The sequence below is a fragment of the Sceloporus occidentalis genome, unplaced genomic scaffold (genome assembly GCF_023333645.1).
Source record: "Sceloporus occidentalis isolate IW3139 unplaced genomic scaffold, rSceOcc1.0.p SCAF_17, whole genome shotgun sequence".
NCBI lineage: Eukaryota > Metazoa > Chordata > Lepidosauria > Squamata > Phrynosomatidae > Sceloporus > Sceloporus occidentalis.
This window is the reverse complement of record NW_028316997.1, coordinates 3,890,009-3,905,305: the sequence shown is the minus strand read 5'-3', so window position 1 is coordinate 3,905,305 and position 15,297 is coordinate 3,890,009. Positions and strand designations below refer to the sequence as shown.

General features: G+C 36.8%; 1 protein-coding gene across 1 annotated transcript in view; it reads left to right on the top strand.

Annotated features, from left to right (window-relative positions):
* The window catches only part of LOC149302760 (anoctamin-6-like), a 52,033-nt gene extending 46,523 nt beyond the window's left edge, over window positions 1-5,510 (top strand). Inside the window, exons 18-20 of the mRNA XM_089481969.1 lie at window positions 939-1,141; window positions 2,451-2,556; window positions 5,304-5,510. Of these exons, the coding sequence (XP_089338095.1) occupies window positions 939-1,141; window positions 2,451-2,556; window positions 5,304-5,510 (516 nt within the window). The remainder of the gene's footprint in view (window positions 1-938; window positions 1,142-2,450; window positions 2,557-5,303) is intronic.
* Window positions 5,511-15,297: the final 9,787 nt, after the last annotated feature.

The window sequence follows — 15,297 nt, the reverse complement described above, 5'->3', positions numbered from 1 at the left end:
CCCCCCCCCCCCCAACTTACCGGTGCTTCTGAGTCCCCGGTGCTTAGTCCGGGCAGCGTGTAGAGCTCTATGCGATTCGCGCAGAGCGGAAGTTGTCTACGCGAATCACGTAGAGCTCTACACGCTGCCCGGACTAAGCACCGGGGGACTCAGAAGCACCGGTAAGTTTGGAGGAGGGAGGGAGTGTTAAATGGGGGGCATAAGGCATTTCTGGAGGCAGAGTGCTCTGTGAAATGCCTTTAAACCCCCCTTAATGCCACTCTGCTTCCAGAAATGCCTTTTAACCCTCTATACGCCACTCTGCCTCCTGAAATGCCCTATACCTCCCTATATGCCACTTTACCCCATAATATGCCTTTTAACCCCCTAAATGCCAGAGTGGCATATAGGGGTATAAGGCATTTCTGGAGGCAGAGTGGCACATAGGGGGTCAAAAGGCATATCATGGGGCACAGTGGCATATAGAGGGTTAAAAGGCATGTCATGTAGCACAGTGGCATATATAGGGTATAAGGCATTTCTGGGATAGAGCGGCAAGCCTGGGGGCAGATGTGCATAACTGAGCGGGGCAGGTTGAAAAAAAAGGAAATAAAAAAAAATATTTTTCTCAATCGTAGCTTTTATTAACAAACACTTGTTCACATAGTTTACATGAATTAACATTTACCGGTAAAACTTTTTTCCTATAGGGTCGTCTTATATTCAGGCTTTTTCTTTTTTTCATAAATTTAATATTCAGATTTTTGGGGGGTCGTCTTATAATCAGGGTCGTCTTATCGAGCAAATATGGTAATATGAATGATGTTTATAATGCTGTATTTAGTTACACAACTGTAGATTTCAGCCATTTATATAAAAATTTAAAGATGATTAGATATTTTGGAAAGCTACAACTGCATTTTGTGTAGATGATCTAAATGTCATGTCTTTTATCGTAGGCTATGATCATTGCATTTACATCTGATATGATTCCTCGTTTGGTGTATTATTGGTCTTTCTCTGTGCCTCCTTATGGAGATCACAGTTCATACACAATGGAAGGATATATAAATAATACACTCTCAGTCTTCAACATAGCTGATTTCAAGAATGAGAGCAAACCTGTTCCGCTGCCTTGGTTTGGTGACAGAACAACATGCAGGCAAGTACTGAATTGACTCTATGCACCTCCATCCCAACTCTTTGGATTTTCTAACAAAGGATAACATGTTTTAAAATATCTTGTTTGTAAACGATGTGTATAATTCTTTCTTATTAACCCCTTCCGGACCGGCGTTGGCAAACTGCGTCTTCCCTTGAAGACCGCAGTTTTTTTTAAATATTTAAATTCCGTGCTCGTGATTCACTGCAAAGCGATCACGTGCACGGAATTGAGGGGGAGTGGTGTCCCCAGCGATCAGTAGCAGCCGCCCCTCGCGATTCCAGCGTTCAAAGCGACGCTGGATCGCGTATCATCGATGACGGACCTGGTACGTCCCGGTCTGCCGGTGACCTTCGACCCGGAAGTACCAGGTACGTCCCGGTCTTGAAGGGGGTTAATGTGTAGTACTTTTCTTTAATCTATTATACACTGCCGTGAGAAATGTATTTGCCCTTCTTGATGTTTTTGGCAAATGTGACCTGAGCCCCTGTGTTCTTTTTGGTCAGCAGTGGTTTTTGCCTAGTAACTCTTCCATGGATGCCATTTTTCACACCTTTAATCAATCTTTCTTATTGTGATATCGCGAACTTAACTGAAGCAATTGAGTCTTCAGTTGATGAGTCTTCAGTGCAGTCTTGGAGAGATTTTGGTAGGGCGGCTACTCCTGGGAAGGTTCTCCACTGTTCCAAGTTTTCTCCGTCTGTAGGTAATGGCACTCGTTGTTGTTTGCTGGAGTCTCAGAGCCTTAAAAATCTGGTACATAAAATCTGACACATAAAATCTGACAAATATATCTGGCAAAAATAGAAGAAACCAGGAAAGGGGCAAATACTTTTTCACAGCGTTGTACGCCTGTTTTGTAAAATGACATAGCTCAAACTATTCTGATGAAAATTACCATATGTAACAAATAGTGCTTTGCTATTGTTATCTGATTGAAATGTAAATTAATAAGAGGTAAAATAATGCAGCAATATTATTATTTCAATTAAAAGATGATTAGCCTTCAGATTACTCTGAACTCTATTGAACATAGAACCATGGTTACAGTTGCTTTTGCTGATTTCAGCAGGGTCATGCCAGGTTCACCTTGTTTAAGGACAACCTGGCAAGGGTTGCAGTTGAAGTATATCACCATGCTTCCTTTCCTTGGCATACGTTACACCATAGAGTAAATGGACATTATTAAACTTGTGGGGGACATAAGTCTACATAATGCTAGGTGACCACCCAAGATATGGTGACCTAGTACACTTCCTTTTAGAAAATGAGCCCTGCTTACAATTCATATGTTATTTTTCTTTTCCAGATACCGTGATTTCAGATACCCTCCTGGCCACGAACATCAGTATGAGCACAGCATATATTACTGGCACGTTATTGCTGCCAAACTCTCATTCATCATTGTAATGGAGGTAATAAAATGTCCAAATATGCAGTCCAGGATTTCATGCATGTTAAGGAGCTATTGATTATCAAAACCTGTTTTAAGGAGGGGCATGGAACAGCAGCTTTTCATTTTTTTATTTTTTTTTGTTTCCATTCTCACCTCTTTAGTTTAACCCCTTAATGACAATTGCCGGTTCTGGCACGACACGGAAAAACAAGTCGTTTACGACAAATGACGTGCCAGAACCGGCACGTCATTAAACGGGTGCAGAAAGCGATCTACGTTCGCTTTCTGCACCCAAACGGCGTTGCTGTAATGCCTCGAACTCGAGGCATTCAGCAACGCCATGATCAGCACCAGGGGCCATCTCTGGCCCCTCCCTGGGGCATCAACAACCGCCATACATTGTATGGCGGCGGACGCCCGTTTTAAAAGAGTTTAGGAGGCGATCAGGAGGCATCCAGCGACACCGAACACTTACCTCTAGATGGACTGTGACCGCTCCGGAGAGCTGTCACAGCCGCAGCTGCCGGTGATCTTCGCCATCAGCAAGATGGCAGCGGCCCGGGAAAAAAAATAATAAAGATGAAAAAGTTTGCTAGACGGTCTCCAGACCCTCTAGAGAACTCTGGCTCCACTTGCAGGTTGAATACAGGTACTGCATTCAACCATGCAAGTCAATGGAGCCCAGCTTTCTAATCACAGTGTGATTAGTAAAAATAAATTAAAAAAGAAAATTAATAATAATTAGAAAAAAAATAGTAAAAAAAACAGTAAAATGTAAAAATAATTTCCCACTGATGTCACTATCAGGGGAACCTTCAAGTTGAAAAAAATTTTTTACATTTAAAAAAAAAATATATATATATATATTTTTGTGAGCAAGTTCTAAAATTAGCACATTAGCTTAAAACAATTCTCGCATGGAAAGAGTTAAAATATTGGCATATTAAATGCCCATGGGGTGTCTACTTTTAAAAAATGTATGATTTGATGGGGTAAATTGAATTGGCCGGGTTCAACAAGGTCCCAATTAACACGGGGGAAAGGATGGCCACACATCTAATTTCCAATTAGAAAAATGCACACGTACCAAATGTGGCCTTTTAGTTCCCCCCAAAAAATGACAAACCCATGCATGTGGGGTATCACTGTACTCAGGAGATGTTGCTGAACACATATTGGGGTGTCGTGTGACAGAGGCATATACCAGGAGCTGTAAATTCATACATTACATAGGTGTGTGGGGGAAAAATACACACAAAAGAATACTACTGCAAACTTTGAAAAAATTCTGGTGGTAAAATGTGTGCATGCAAAGAGTTAAAATACCAGCATTTAAAATACCCTGGGGTGTCTAGTTTTCAAAAATATATGGTTTTGTTGGGCACACTGAAATGGCCCGGCTCAAAGATGTACCAAATAGGGGATGGGCAGTGGATCCCCATATGCCAAAGTTCAACATTGAAAAATGCGCATGTCCCAAATGTGGCCCTTTTGCCCCCAAACAGCCAGGCAAAATCATTCATGTGAGGTATCGCTGTACTCAGGAGATGTTGCCGAACACATATTGGGGTGTTTTGTGATAGTGACATATACGAGAACCTTTTAATTCATACCTGAAGTAAAATGTGTGTGACAAAACAAATGCAAAAAAATGACTACCACAAAGTTTGACAAAGACTGGTGGTAGATATGGTGCATGGAAAGAGTTAAAATACTAGCATTTGAAATACCCTGGGGTGTCTAGTTTTCAAAAATATATGGGTTTGTTGGGCACACTGAAATGGCCCGGCTCAAAGATCTACCAAATAGGGCATGGGCAGTTGATCGGCAAACGCCAAAGTTCAACATTGAAAATGCGCATGCCCCCAATGTGACCCTTTTACCCCCAAACAGCCAGGCAAAATCATTCATGTGAGGTATCGTTGTACTCAGGAGATGTTGCTAAACTCATATTGGGGTGTTTTATGATACTGACACATACCAGAACCTGTTTATTCATACCTAAAGTAAAATGTGTGTGAAAAAACAAATGCAAAAAAAATTACTACCATAAAGTTTGACAAAGGCTAATGGTAGAATTAGTGCTTGGAAAGGGTTAAAATACTAGCATTTAGAATACCCTGGGCTGTCTAGTTTTCAAAAATATGACTTGATGGAGTAAATTGCATTGGCCGGCTTCAAATATACCCAAAATGGCACATGGGGGGAAGAATTACCAGATTTGGAAAAAATGGCTTTGAAATAGCAAGACGCTACCTGTACTTATTGCCCCATAATGTGTAGAAAAAAGCAAAAAAACATAAAAACATTGGGTATTTCTAAACTCAGGACAAATAGTAGAATCTATTTAGCAGGTTTTATCATTACCTTTTATAGATGAGTAAAAGATTTTTAACTAAAAGTTAGAAACAGTCATTTTTTTCTAAATTTAATAATCAAAACAATGTCATCTAAAGAAAGCCCTTCTTGTCCTGAAAAAAAACCCAATATATAATATGTGTGTTCAGTAAACGGGAAAGAAGAAAATTACAGCTAAACACGAGCAGCGCAGAAATGTTAAAACGGCCATTGTCACGAAGGGTACAAAAAGTAAAATCAGCCTTTGTCACGAAGGGGTTAAAGACCCTAACTTTTATAATAGAAATACAAATGGAGATGTCATAACACATAACTACCCTTCCTGTAGGATTAGTGCATTTTAGTAACAGGACTTTTAATTATGTATGTTTCCTTTTTTTTATTTTTTTATTTTTTTTCTCCCCACAGCATATTGTCTATTTTGTGAAGTTCATTATATCATACATTATCCCTGACATTTCCAATGAGACCAGGGACAAAATCAAGAGAGAAAAATACCTCACACAGAAGCTGTTACACGAGAGACATTTGAAGATTGTGAAGAAACAAATGGGAAATTTAGCTGACAGGATTTTAAAAGACGGAGGAACTTCCATATTAAGTAAACTGGAGTAGACCTTCAATGGACATGTCCCTTAGAACTGTGAAACAGTCTAAAATTGTAAAGTTCCCCACAGTGCAAAGCACTGTATCTTAAGTCCCATGAAGTGAACGTGGACAAGGGAAAAAAGTGGCCATTTTGTCCCTACAGGAAGGACTTTTTTGTGTCCAAAATCAGAATCTGAAAAATTGCTCCTTGCACAAACAGCAGTTAAGTTTGCAATAATGTCCTGTGCCTTTCAATCCATATAGGAATGTGCCATAACTTAATTTAATGCAATTATTTCCTGTCTCGTGCCAAATATAAAAACTTTTTATGTAAAATGGTAAATATCTTTTTTTAAAATGTGTTTATACAGTTATGCCTGCTCTTCTGACAATATATTTTACATATGGTAATTTTTTTTAAAACAATCTAGAAGAATGTTGAACTTCTAGCTGTTGAGTTTTATAATCTTTTGTCTTTGGCGCTGACAACTCTACATGAAGGGTCTGTGTTCCAGTTGAATTATTCAATAAACTGTTAAGTAGAGGTGAAATGAAACATTTCATCTTACTGAATTATGCATTGCAAAGGGCTTAACTTTACGAGTTTCTCCTACAGAAGGGTTGAGTTGGCCCTGTATAATACATTGCTATGTTTGACGTTTAATTCTTATTTCAATTCACGGTTTATTGAATAAACCACATTCTGTCCTGTATTTCCCTTGTTAAATCCAGTATATTTGTTGTGAATGAATCACTACTGAAATACAAAGTGCCTGTGCGATGGGATATCGGGCTTTGGGTCTTAGTTCACTATTTATGTCTTTATTCTTACAGTGAAAAGAGATAGAGATGTCTAAAAAATATTCAAAATTGGGAAAATACTCAATCACTGAATGCCAGATGGATGAGCAGGGCATTGAGTGTGAATATTTTCATTTCTCTAATAGCCAATGTGTTAAAGAGAATAAATAAAACTTAAAGGGAAAAAACACTTTCTGATAAATAATGTTGTGGACTGCGGGGGAGGCGTGTTCCAAGACGCCTGAATTGACTTGCTTGAAATCAAAAGGATTACACATTGCACTGAGGGCCATTCCATGTATTGATCTTGCTGCATATTTTGAATTTACTGAAGTTTAAAATTCTCTACAATCACTTTTTTTTAAAAAATCACATTTTATTAAAATTTTATTAAAATCACATTTTTAAAGGGCCCCTAACACCTACTCTAGTAGAAGTTAATTGAATAAGAATATTAAAGTACTCAGCTTAATATGTATTCTTCCAAAATAAAAAAAGGACTTACCTGACCTAGATGCTGCAGCAACTGCTCTCCTCCTCCATGATCTGACATTTGTTGCCACTGATTGGCTAAAATCAAATCGTTTTGCGTATACCACATATTTCCTATTTGTGGGGTTTTTTGCCGCATGCAAAATATTTTTTGTGTGTTTACATCATCTTACAGACAGGCTGCTATTTTACATGTTTTAACATTGTATCACTTACCCAGAAAATACAAAATATGAAGAAAATTAGATGAGCAATTATAACATAAAGCACCCCCACAGCAGCTAGTGTAAAATCTATTAAAATATGTTTAAAACCGATGAAAAATGTGCAATGTGCAAAACATGGTGTTGAAGTTTAGGCTGGTTCTAAAGCTTTAAAGTTATACTGTCCTTGGTCTCATTACATTCAGGAGTAGTAAAACTCATCTGTTGGAATCGAGCTATGTATTCACCCACCCAGATACTGCCTTCTAATGTATTTTCTAGTCTAAATTTGCCAAATTGCCATATACCAAAGAAAAGACGTTTATTCGTGAAACCAGTTAAATGATAAAACAGAACTGCTGTCGGGACAATCCGTCCAATACCTTTTCATGAAGCATATATTCTAATGATTGATTTTATCAGAAGGATTAGCTTTGTAATGAGGCTGGGTCTTGCAAATGGATGCATACCTTATATAAAATAATGATGCAGGTAATCTATTAATATTTATCTAGCGGTTTTCTAATTTTCCATGTACTGAACTGAAATCAGTTATGATTGTGACTTGCTTAAAGAGAAAAATACCTTGTTAGATGATTTTTTTTTTTTTTAATGACCAACAGAACTCAAAAAGGATAATTTTTTTGACTTCTATGGAATGCTTAATGCTTGTTTGACTTTATATCGAATTATATACATGAGTTAACATTAGTTCACTAGGATACAGGAGGGTTTACCCTAAAAGTTTGTGAAACCAGCTTTTATGTTATGGATTGGCACTACGGCTGCTGTAGAATGTACATCACATGATTTAATAACCGCAATTTGAGTCCTATTTTGGTTCCAAGCCTTTATATGTCCCCTTTCTACTACCCGTGAGGTTGATCCAGCATCTACAATAATATTTAGCCAGATGTATTACTAGCTCAGCTTTGAGGGAATTGAAGTTATAGACCTGAGTTGTGATGGTCTCCACTACACATTTACTTTTTTGTTGCTGACTGCAGCTTCCATGATATATAACGAGTCTTTACTGGATGAACACCGTAGGCATTGTTGACTAGGGTAGTTGTGGCAAATCTTTACCACCCCAGCTATTGCGAACTAAAGTTCCTATGTTGTGCAGGTACATGCTGGTCTGCTGATCATTATATGTATATATGAAAAAAAAAGTCAAATAAGCATATAACTGTTTTTTTTTGTTTGTTTGTTTTTTTCCTTTTGTCGTGCTGGTCATTTTGCTATTTTTTTTTTAATTTGTTTTTTATTTTTCAATTATCTATTTAAGGGGACAGAATTTTCCAATAGCACTAACTATAGTCCCTTTGAGTCCTGTGAATTTTTGCTTTTAAAATATTTTGTTTGATTTATTAAATATTCATATAGCATTTCAGTGTCGTAAAGCAAAAACATCTCTGTTTATTTTAGTTTAATAAATTAAGTTGATTTACTGCAAAATGAACTGTACGTTATCACCCAAAGAGATAACATTTGCTTATCCTAACAAGAAATATAACATTTACCATGGCCAGACTTAAACTGGTAGAATGATTAAAATAAAGTGATTGCCACAGTTAACCTGTTTTGTTTTGTTGTTTTTTTAATTGTAATTGCACATATATAATTATAGAGGCCAGTTTGGCTTTACAGAAATTTGAGAATTCAGTTAATCAAAGTCCTTCCCAGTTCTAAATTACACATTCTCTTTCCTGTGTAATTACAAACTTTTAAATCTCACTGGAAAAATCCATACTGTTAGGGTAGGCATTGGCAGGTGGAGAATGAATGATGGTGCACTTAAAAATGTATACTTGTATATATTTTACTTTAACAAGATTTATAATTTTTTGATGCTTTAACACAATGGTATAAAAGGTTGGAAAAATATAAATATTAATGCAAAGCAACCTGCGTGTTGTGAGGTTATGAGCGGAATGCAGTACTTATTCAATCAAATAATTGAATGCCTTGTGATCAATAAATGTCATGTTTAAAGTTTCTGTAATGTGTATTTGATATATGCAGTGTCAAATGATAAACACAAATATATATATATATATAATAATAATAATATGGGAAATGCAAGCATTATTGAAAATTCATTTAGGTTTTGATCACTTCATATATTTAAGCTATGACGAGTTAAGCTACAAATCAGCCAACGCAAATTTTAATTACAAAAGTATGTCCCGTTCCACAAAGCTAACTTTTGGCATTCAATAGTCTTTCTATGTCGCTAAAAATGGTGTTCCTTTCAATGTGCTGGAAATCATATTAGAGGTTCTACAAACTATTTTGAGTGTTTGTGGCTCTGTAAGCTTTTTTAAAAACTTATAGAAATCACCATTGAATGTTGTAATGTATTTCCACCCTTGATATGGGAATCATCTAATTATGGCATGTACTATTATTTGCTATTTTATTATGTTGCCCTTTTGGATGCCATTAAAATGACAAGCTGAGCTGGGTCATGTGCACAGGTGTAGGGTGAAATGTTTGTAGGCTGTACCATTTTATCGTTGACTTTTGGAATTGTGCGTGTGGTTTGTTGGGAACTAGGAGGACTAAAGAGCTTTCCAAAACTGGAATACATTGGTACTTTTCTTTTGTAAGTCCAGATATAGCAGACTTTTTACAGTTTTGAGATTTCTATAGCAGTTGCACAATGCTTGTTTACCATTAATAACAGAAGACGTTTTGACATTTATGGAGATGTCACTGAACGTACTGTTTGAATAGGCGCACAGATCAGGCCTGTTTTTAAATAGCCACGGTAGGGTGGGGTGAGGTCAGAGATCCTATATCCATACCCTTTCATGCGATTTAGGCTTTGAGATTGTTATAGGTAAGCCACTAAACCATAATCACACTCACAGGTTTGACCTGGAGTCTCTTGGTGAAGCCCTGTTTCTCCTGGAAAGGGAGCCCTTCCGCTCCATTCTCACTAAATGCCACTTGCTCAGAAGAAGGAGAGCTCCAGTAGGTATTTGTATTGCTTATGGTATGTTTTACAAAATGTAAGATGTTCCTAATGCATGTATGTATATCAAATAACTTTGGAAAATCAATATATATTGTTTAACATTGCAGGGTGCAAAATCTGCCAGAAATAAATGTATTTATTCTATATGAAGTAAAGTTGTGAACGGCATTTTGTGACAGCTTGCATTAGTGTGACCACATCTCCCTGTTTTCCAGGATGCATATACACTTCACATGTTGCTGATGTGGGATCCTGCAGTTTGTTGGATTTATATGTGCACAGAAATGGAATTGATTACTTAGTTATAAATTAGACACTGCGGGAGAGCACTCTAGATGTAAAGCGCATAGTATATTTTTCTTGGATAAACGGCACACGGGGTCATCCTAGCTGGCATACATCTTTGTATAACTGTTTTGTTACTATGATGTGTACATCTTATACTAAGAGAAAATTCTGAAGGTTATGTTATAATGTCTTTATATGTATCCATTGTTAATGTTTATAATGTCCATAATCAGAGAATTGTTTTGTGGTTTTTTGTTTTTTTTGCACATTTTGCAATAAAATGTTTTATATTACATTATTTCTTCTAGCATCATTACTTCGTGATTACCAGTTTTAAAGTTTAAGTAGCAGTAATATTTTGGCACATAGATAAATGGTTTAAATGCTATTGAAAACTATAAACGTTGGCAATGTACGACATTCAACACATTTCTGCTGACTGGCCCATTCCATTAGTTTCTGTAAAAATATTCTATTTAAAACCAAGCACGCTGTTCACTAATACCCAGTGAGGGTTTGCGTAGTAAGTATACTCTTGAACGCTCACTGCGTTGCTGGACAGGAGTTTAGCGCCGCTGCTCTACATTGATCATTTTGATCAATTAGCATTTTTTTATCACTTGTAAATACAGTAAGTAAATGTAAATATGCATGGAATAGACATATGGGCTGAATAGTTATATGCTCTCAAATTCTGTGTCTGTCTCTTTCTGTCTTTTTGTTTGCATTTTACTTTTTGACAACATTTATTTTCTTTGCAGAAAAAAAATGTACATTGTAAGACACTCAAAGAAGACCCGATACTCATTCAGCGACATACCCTATCACTTATTAAGATCAGTGCCTTGTTGGTATGAGGCCTCTCAAAGATTGGTGATGACCAGTTGAGGCGCTATAGAGAACACAATTTAACATCCCATCGCAAACGCTGACCCATAACAGATATGTCTGCCACCAAAACCAAACCTATAATGAGCTTTAACAAACTATTAAATCTAGATTGGTCATGTGTAAATATTGGGATGCTATGTCAAAGTGCAGTGCTTAATCCCCCAAGTGCAATTTAGGTGTCTATTAAGCTTTTCCCAAGCACTAGTTGCGAACCATACCATTCTGTATGCTGGAAAATTTTCTTTCAAAAATGATGACTGACAGAGTGCACCCAGTCCATGGTAAACAGAAAATGCAGCTTGCCCTTAAACAGAGCTATTGTGGGTCTGTCCGGATGGTTTTCCGCGTGACCTTCGTCATTATCTGCTCCACACTACGGCTCTCCCAGTAATTTTGTTTACCCCCAAAACTGCCATCTGGGGTAAGATGCAGATCACAAATGTGCATGCCCTTTTAAGATATATTTTAAGCCTCTTCCAGAATCAACTAAACTGCACGACCATAGACCATGCACAACATCACCTCAAGCTGACCGCATTTTGCGCACTTGCTATCTGGTTGAACACCCCATTTATAGAGACTCATTGGGGAGAGCAATGGTGCGTAATTTTAGATGTCATTTCTGCATGCGACCATCAGTAACATCTGTTAGTCCTCAAAAAAGCTTTCCGTATAACCTCTGGTCCTATGTTCGGAAATGTACAGGCCCCGGTAGTTCAAGAGGATCTAACAGAGCTTGTTAAGCGTGTGGCCAGTGTGTGGGGTAGCCTGGATACATTTATCTAAATCTTATTCCAATCAGCTGGTGTAAAATTATGTATTACTGACCTTACGCATCTCTTCCTGAAAAACGCGAGCAGGTATACCATGCTGGAATTATGGGTTGTGGGAAAAAAGTAGATAATATCTCCTGGACATCATGATTGGAAGGGAGTCCAGGCCATTTGTTTTGAGCTGTGTTCTAGTGTTACAGTATAGGCTCCTTATTAAGCCCCAAAAATTTGCCCCAAAGAATCTTTTTCAGTATTTGAATCAAGTTCTATAAGGACTTCTGCCTGTTTCTGGCCCATACGTTTATGTGCAGGGCTACCTGCACCCCCAGCACCAAGTGTTTGCCCTTCAAATCCCGGTTGATGCGGGGTCAGCAATCTGTGAAGCCTATTTGCCATTATTTTAGTTTAACATCTTGGTTTTGTTTCTTGAAATACCCAACATACATATAGTAAATTTTACTGTGTACTATAGTTTATCTTTTCACAATCTGCTAAACAATTGCATTTATTTATTTTTTGCGTTTATTTTTACCTTTAGTCAAATGGATATTATTTTTACACTGCTAAGGAAACACCAGACGATAAATAGCTGCAAAATTTGCTTCGATACAATCCATTTAAAATGGTGTAACTGAAATGTTTTGCACTCAGCCACTAGGTGGAGCAAAATGACATAAATATGTCCAAAGTCTAACAGGCTTTTTTTTCACATAAAGAATATTTATTGCCAAATAAAAACCCATTATTCTCAGACAAAATATTTCCTAAGAAATGATTTAAAAAAACAAATACTTGTAACTGATTGTCCGATAATATAACTAACCCCAGTGATATACATATAAAACAGGTTACTAATGCATTCATGTAGCTTATGTTAATTTATATGCCATTACACAGGCTTACTTTAGTATTCTGATCTGAAATATGTAGCATATAGGAAGAAAATGGCACATCAACTAAAAAAGTAGAAAATACATATTTTGTCTTCAGGTTGTGCTGATATTCAAAATCAGTATATTATTAATGTTGACATGGCCAAGCATTAGGAGCTGTCCAACAGCTGCTGTTCCTGGTAACTACCCATGAAAACAAAGTTTCAGATGTGTCTACCATGCTTTCACACCATGGCTAAGATGTAGCAAAAAGTACTAAACATATAGGAAGGGGTTTATGTGATAAAGCCCACTTTCTTGCCTAAAATAAATATTCCATGGTTTGTGATTTATTTTCTCCCATTTGTTCATTCCTTCAATTATGAGAAAGATTATAACATGTTCCCTATATAAATTAATCCAACGTATTAAATGCATTTCTAAATCCAGCAGCAACCAAATTAAGTGTCCATTCAAAGTCATCCCACTGGTTCATTTACTCATTCACCAATAAACGTATTGTTAATTATTATTTTGAAAGAAAACATTTTTGTCTTTGCATGGGTAAATATCAAATATCCAAGTTAGAGTTTTATTTTTTTATTTGTTTTTGCAGTGCTTCCTAGTTACTTATTTATTGGGAGAAAATATACTGGCCCATAAATGTCAGGGAACAGGCATGGCAACTAGTGCTATGGTGCAAGTAGATTTTTAAATGTTTGGAAAAGACTAGCTAAGGCTTAGGCAACTGGGATGTGGACTGGAGACTAGGCATGTTTTAGAATTGTGACTACTCGTAGGAGACACACCGGGCTTGATTTAATGAGCCGTCAAAAATCCAGACTAATGAAAAATAAAATAAACACTACAACCATACTTACGCCTAAGGAATTCTACTCCTGGGTCACAACTAATAAGCGCTAACTGCTCCACCTCGCAGACACACGTTTAGCGAACATAACACTTAAGTTTCTTATAGCAAATGGTATTGTCAATTTAAGATCACATCTGTCCAAGAAGATCAAAGCAAACATCTGGGCATCCAATTGTGATCAGTTATTGCAGGGGTGCTCAAACTGCGGCCCTCCAGCTGCTGCAGGACTACATCTCCCATACTCCTCAGCCAGCCCCTTAGCTGAAGGAGCATTATGGGAGATGTAGTCCTGCAGCAGCTGGAGGGCCGCAGTTTGAGCATCCCTGAGTTATTGAGTAATTAGGTTCAATATGTGTAAACCACGTATAAAAATGTCTCCAGATACAAACTAAAAATGATACAAGACATGCAACAAATACATATATATTTAGAACCCAAAACATTATATAACAATCATATTTGCTACAACTGTTTTGTTCACTTGTGTGAGTTGTAGTTTAAATGTGTTTATACATAACTGCATTAAAAGGGTCTCTTAAGTAAAAAGCAGACATTAAGTTTAAAAAACGTAATTTAATATATTTCACAATGCAAGCTGGGTGCCTAGTGTTGGAAATGCAGTTTGGAAAGCTAATATTCATTTGGTTTGGTTTTGTACTAAGTAGTTTATATAGGTCTGGGTCACTCTAAATGTAATTTATTTTGAACATTAAATTAATTGAGCATTGCGAAGGTTAGAAAAGATTTTTTTTTTTTAAAGTTTAGTTTTTGTAAATAAAATAAATCTTGGCTATGCCTGTACTACATACAATACATGAATCTATATTGGATTGGCACATATTAAATCTTGCCTAGCAAAAAAGGATACATTTGTCTATATAAAAAAAGTGTCCTTAAGACTCTATGCTTGCGTTTTGTGAGGTTGCTTTAGCATTTAACTCTGAGTTAAAGTTTAGACCTACAAATATCTAAAATGTACTTTCTGTCCATCTAGAAAATCTGAGAAGTATCAATTTAAGATGTGCTAACATTATGCACATCCCATTGAATCACTTAGGTGAGGTTGTTTCAATTGATTTCTGGGTAGCTTTTTTAATACTTAATTTAACAAGTGCTAAGATGACCTTAGAACACCAAACAGGCATTTCATACTTCTGTTACAGCCAATTGATGTTTACACAAGCCCACTGTCTCTTGGCTGGTGCCCAAGTTGTGCCCCATTTAAGTACATATTCAATTCGTTAAACACAGTTCTGTATGTTATTTTACAAGATCTGTATTATCATCCGCAGTGTATTTATTAATCAACTGTTTCTTGATTGGAAGAATGCATTCATTCTGTGGTTACTTTGGATTTTTCTTCATATATATATACTTACAAGTAGAAAATAATTAAAAAAAATGATCCGTCACCTTTGCTCAAAATTGTCAGCATCAAAAAAAAAACATGAAATAGTTTAAATAACTTTGGTTTTCTGATAGCACTTACAGTTTCAGTTGTAGTTTTAAGAAAACAAGGTGTATCTCCTGAAATAAGTCACACACTGTAGGGGCAGCTTGTCAGCAGGTGCACAGTGATTGGCTGAGACAGCATGTGTATCAGCCAATTAGCTGAAAGTAGACACCAACTGAGTAGC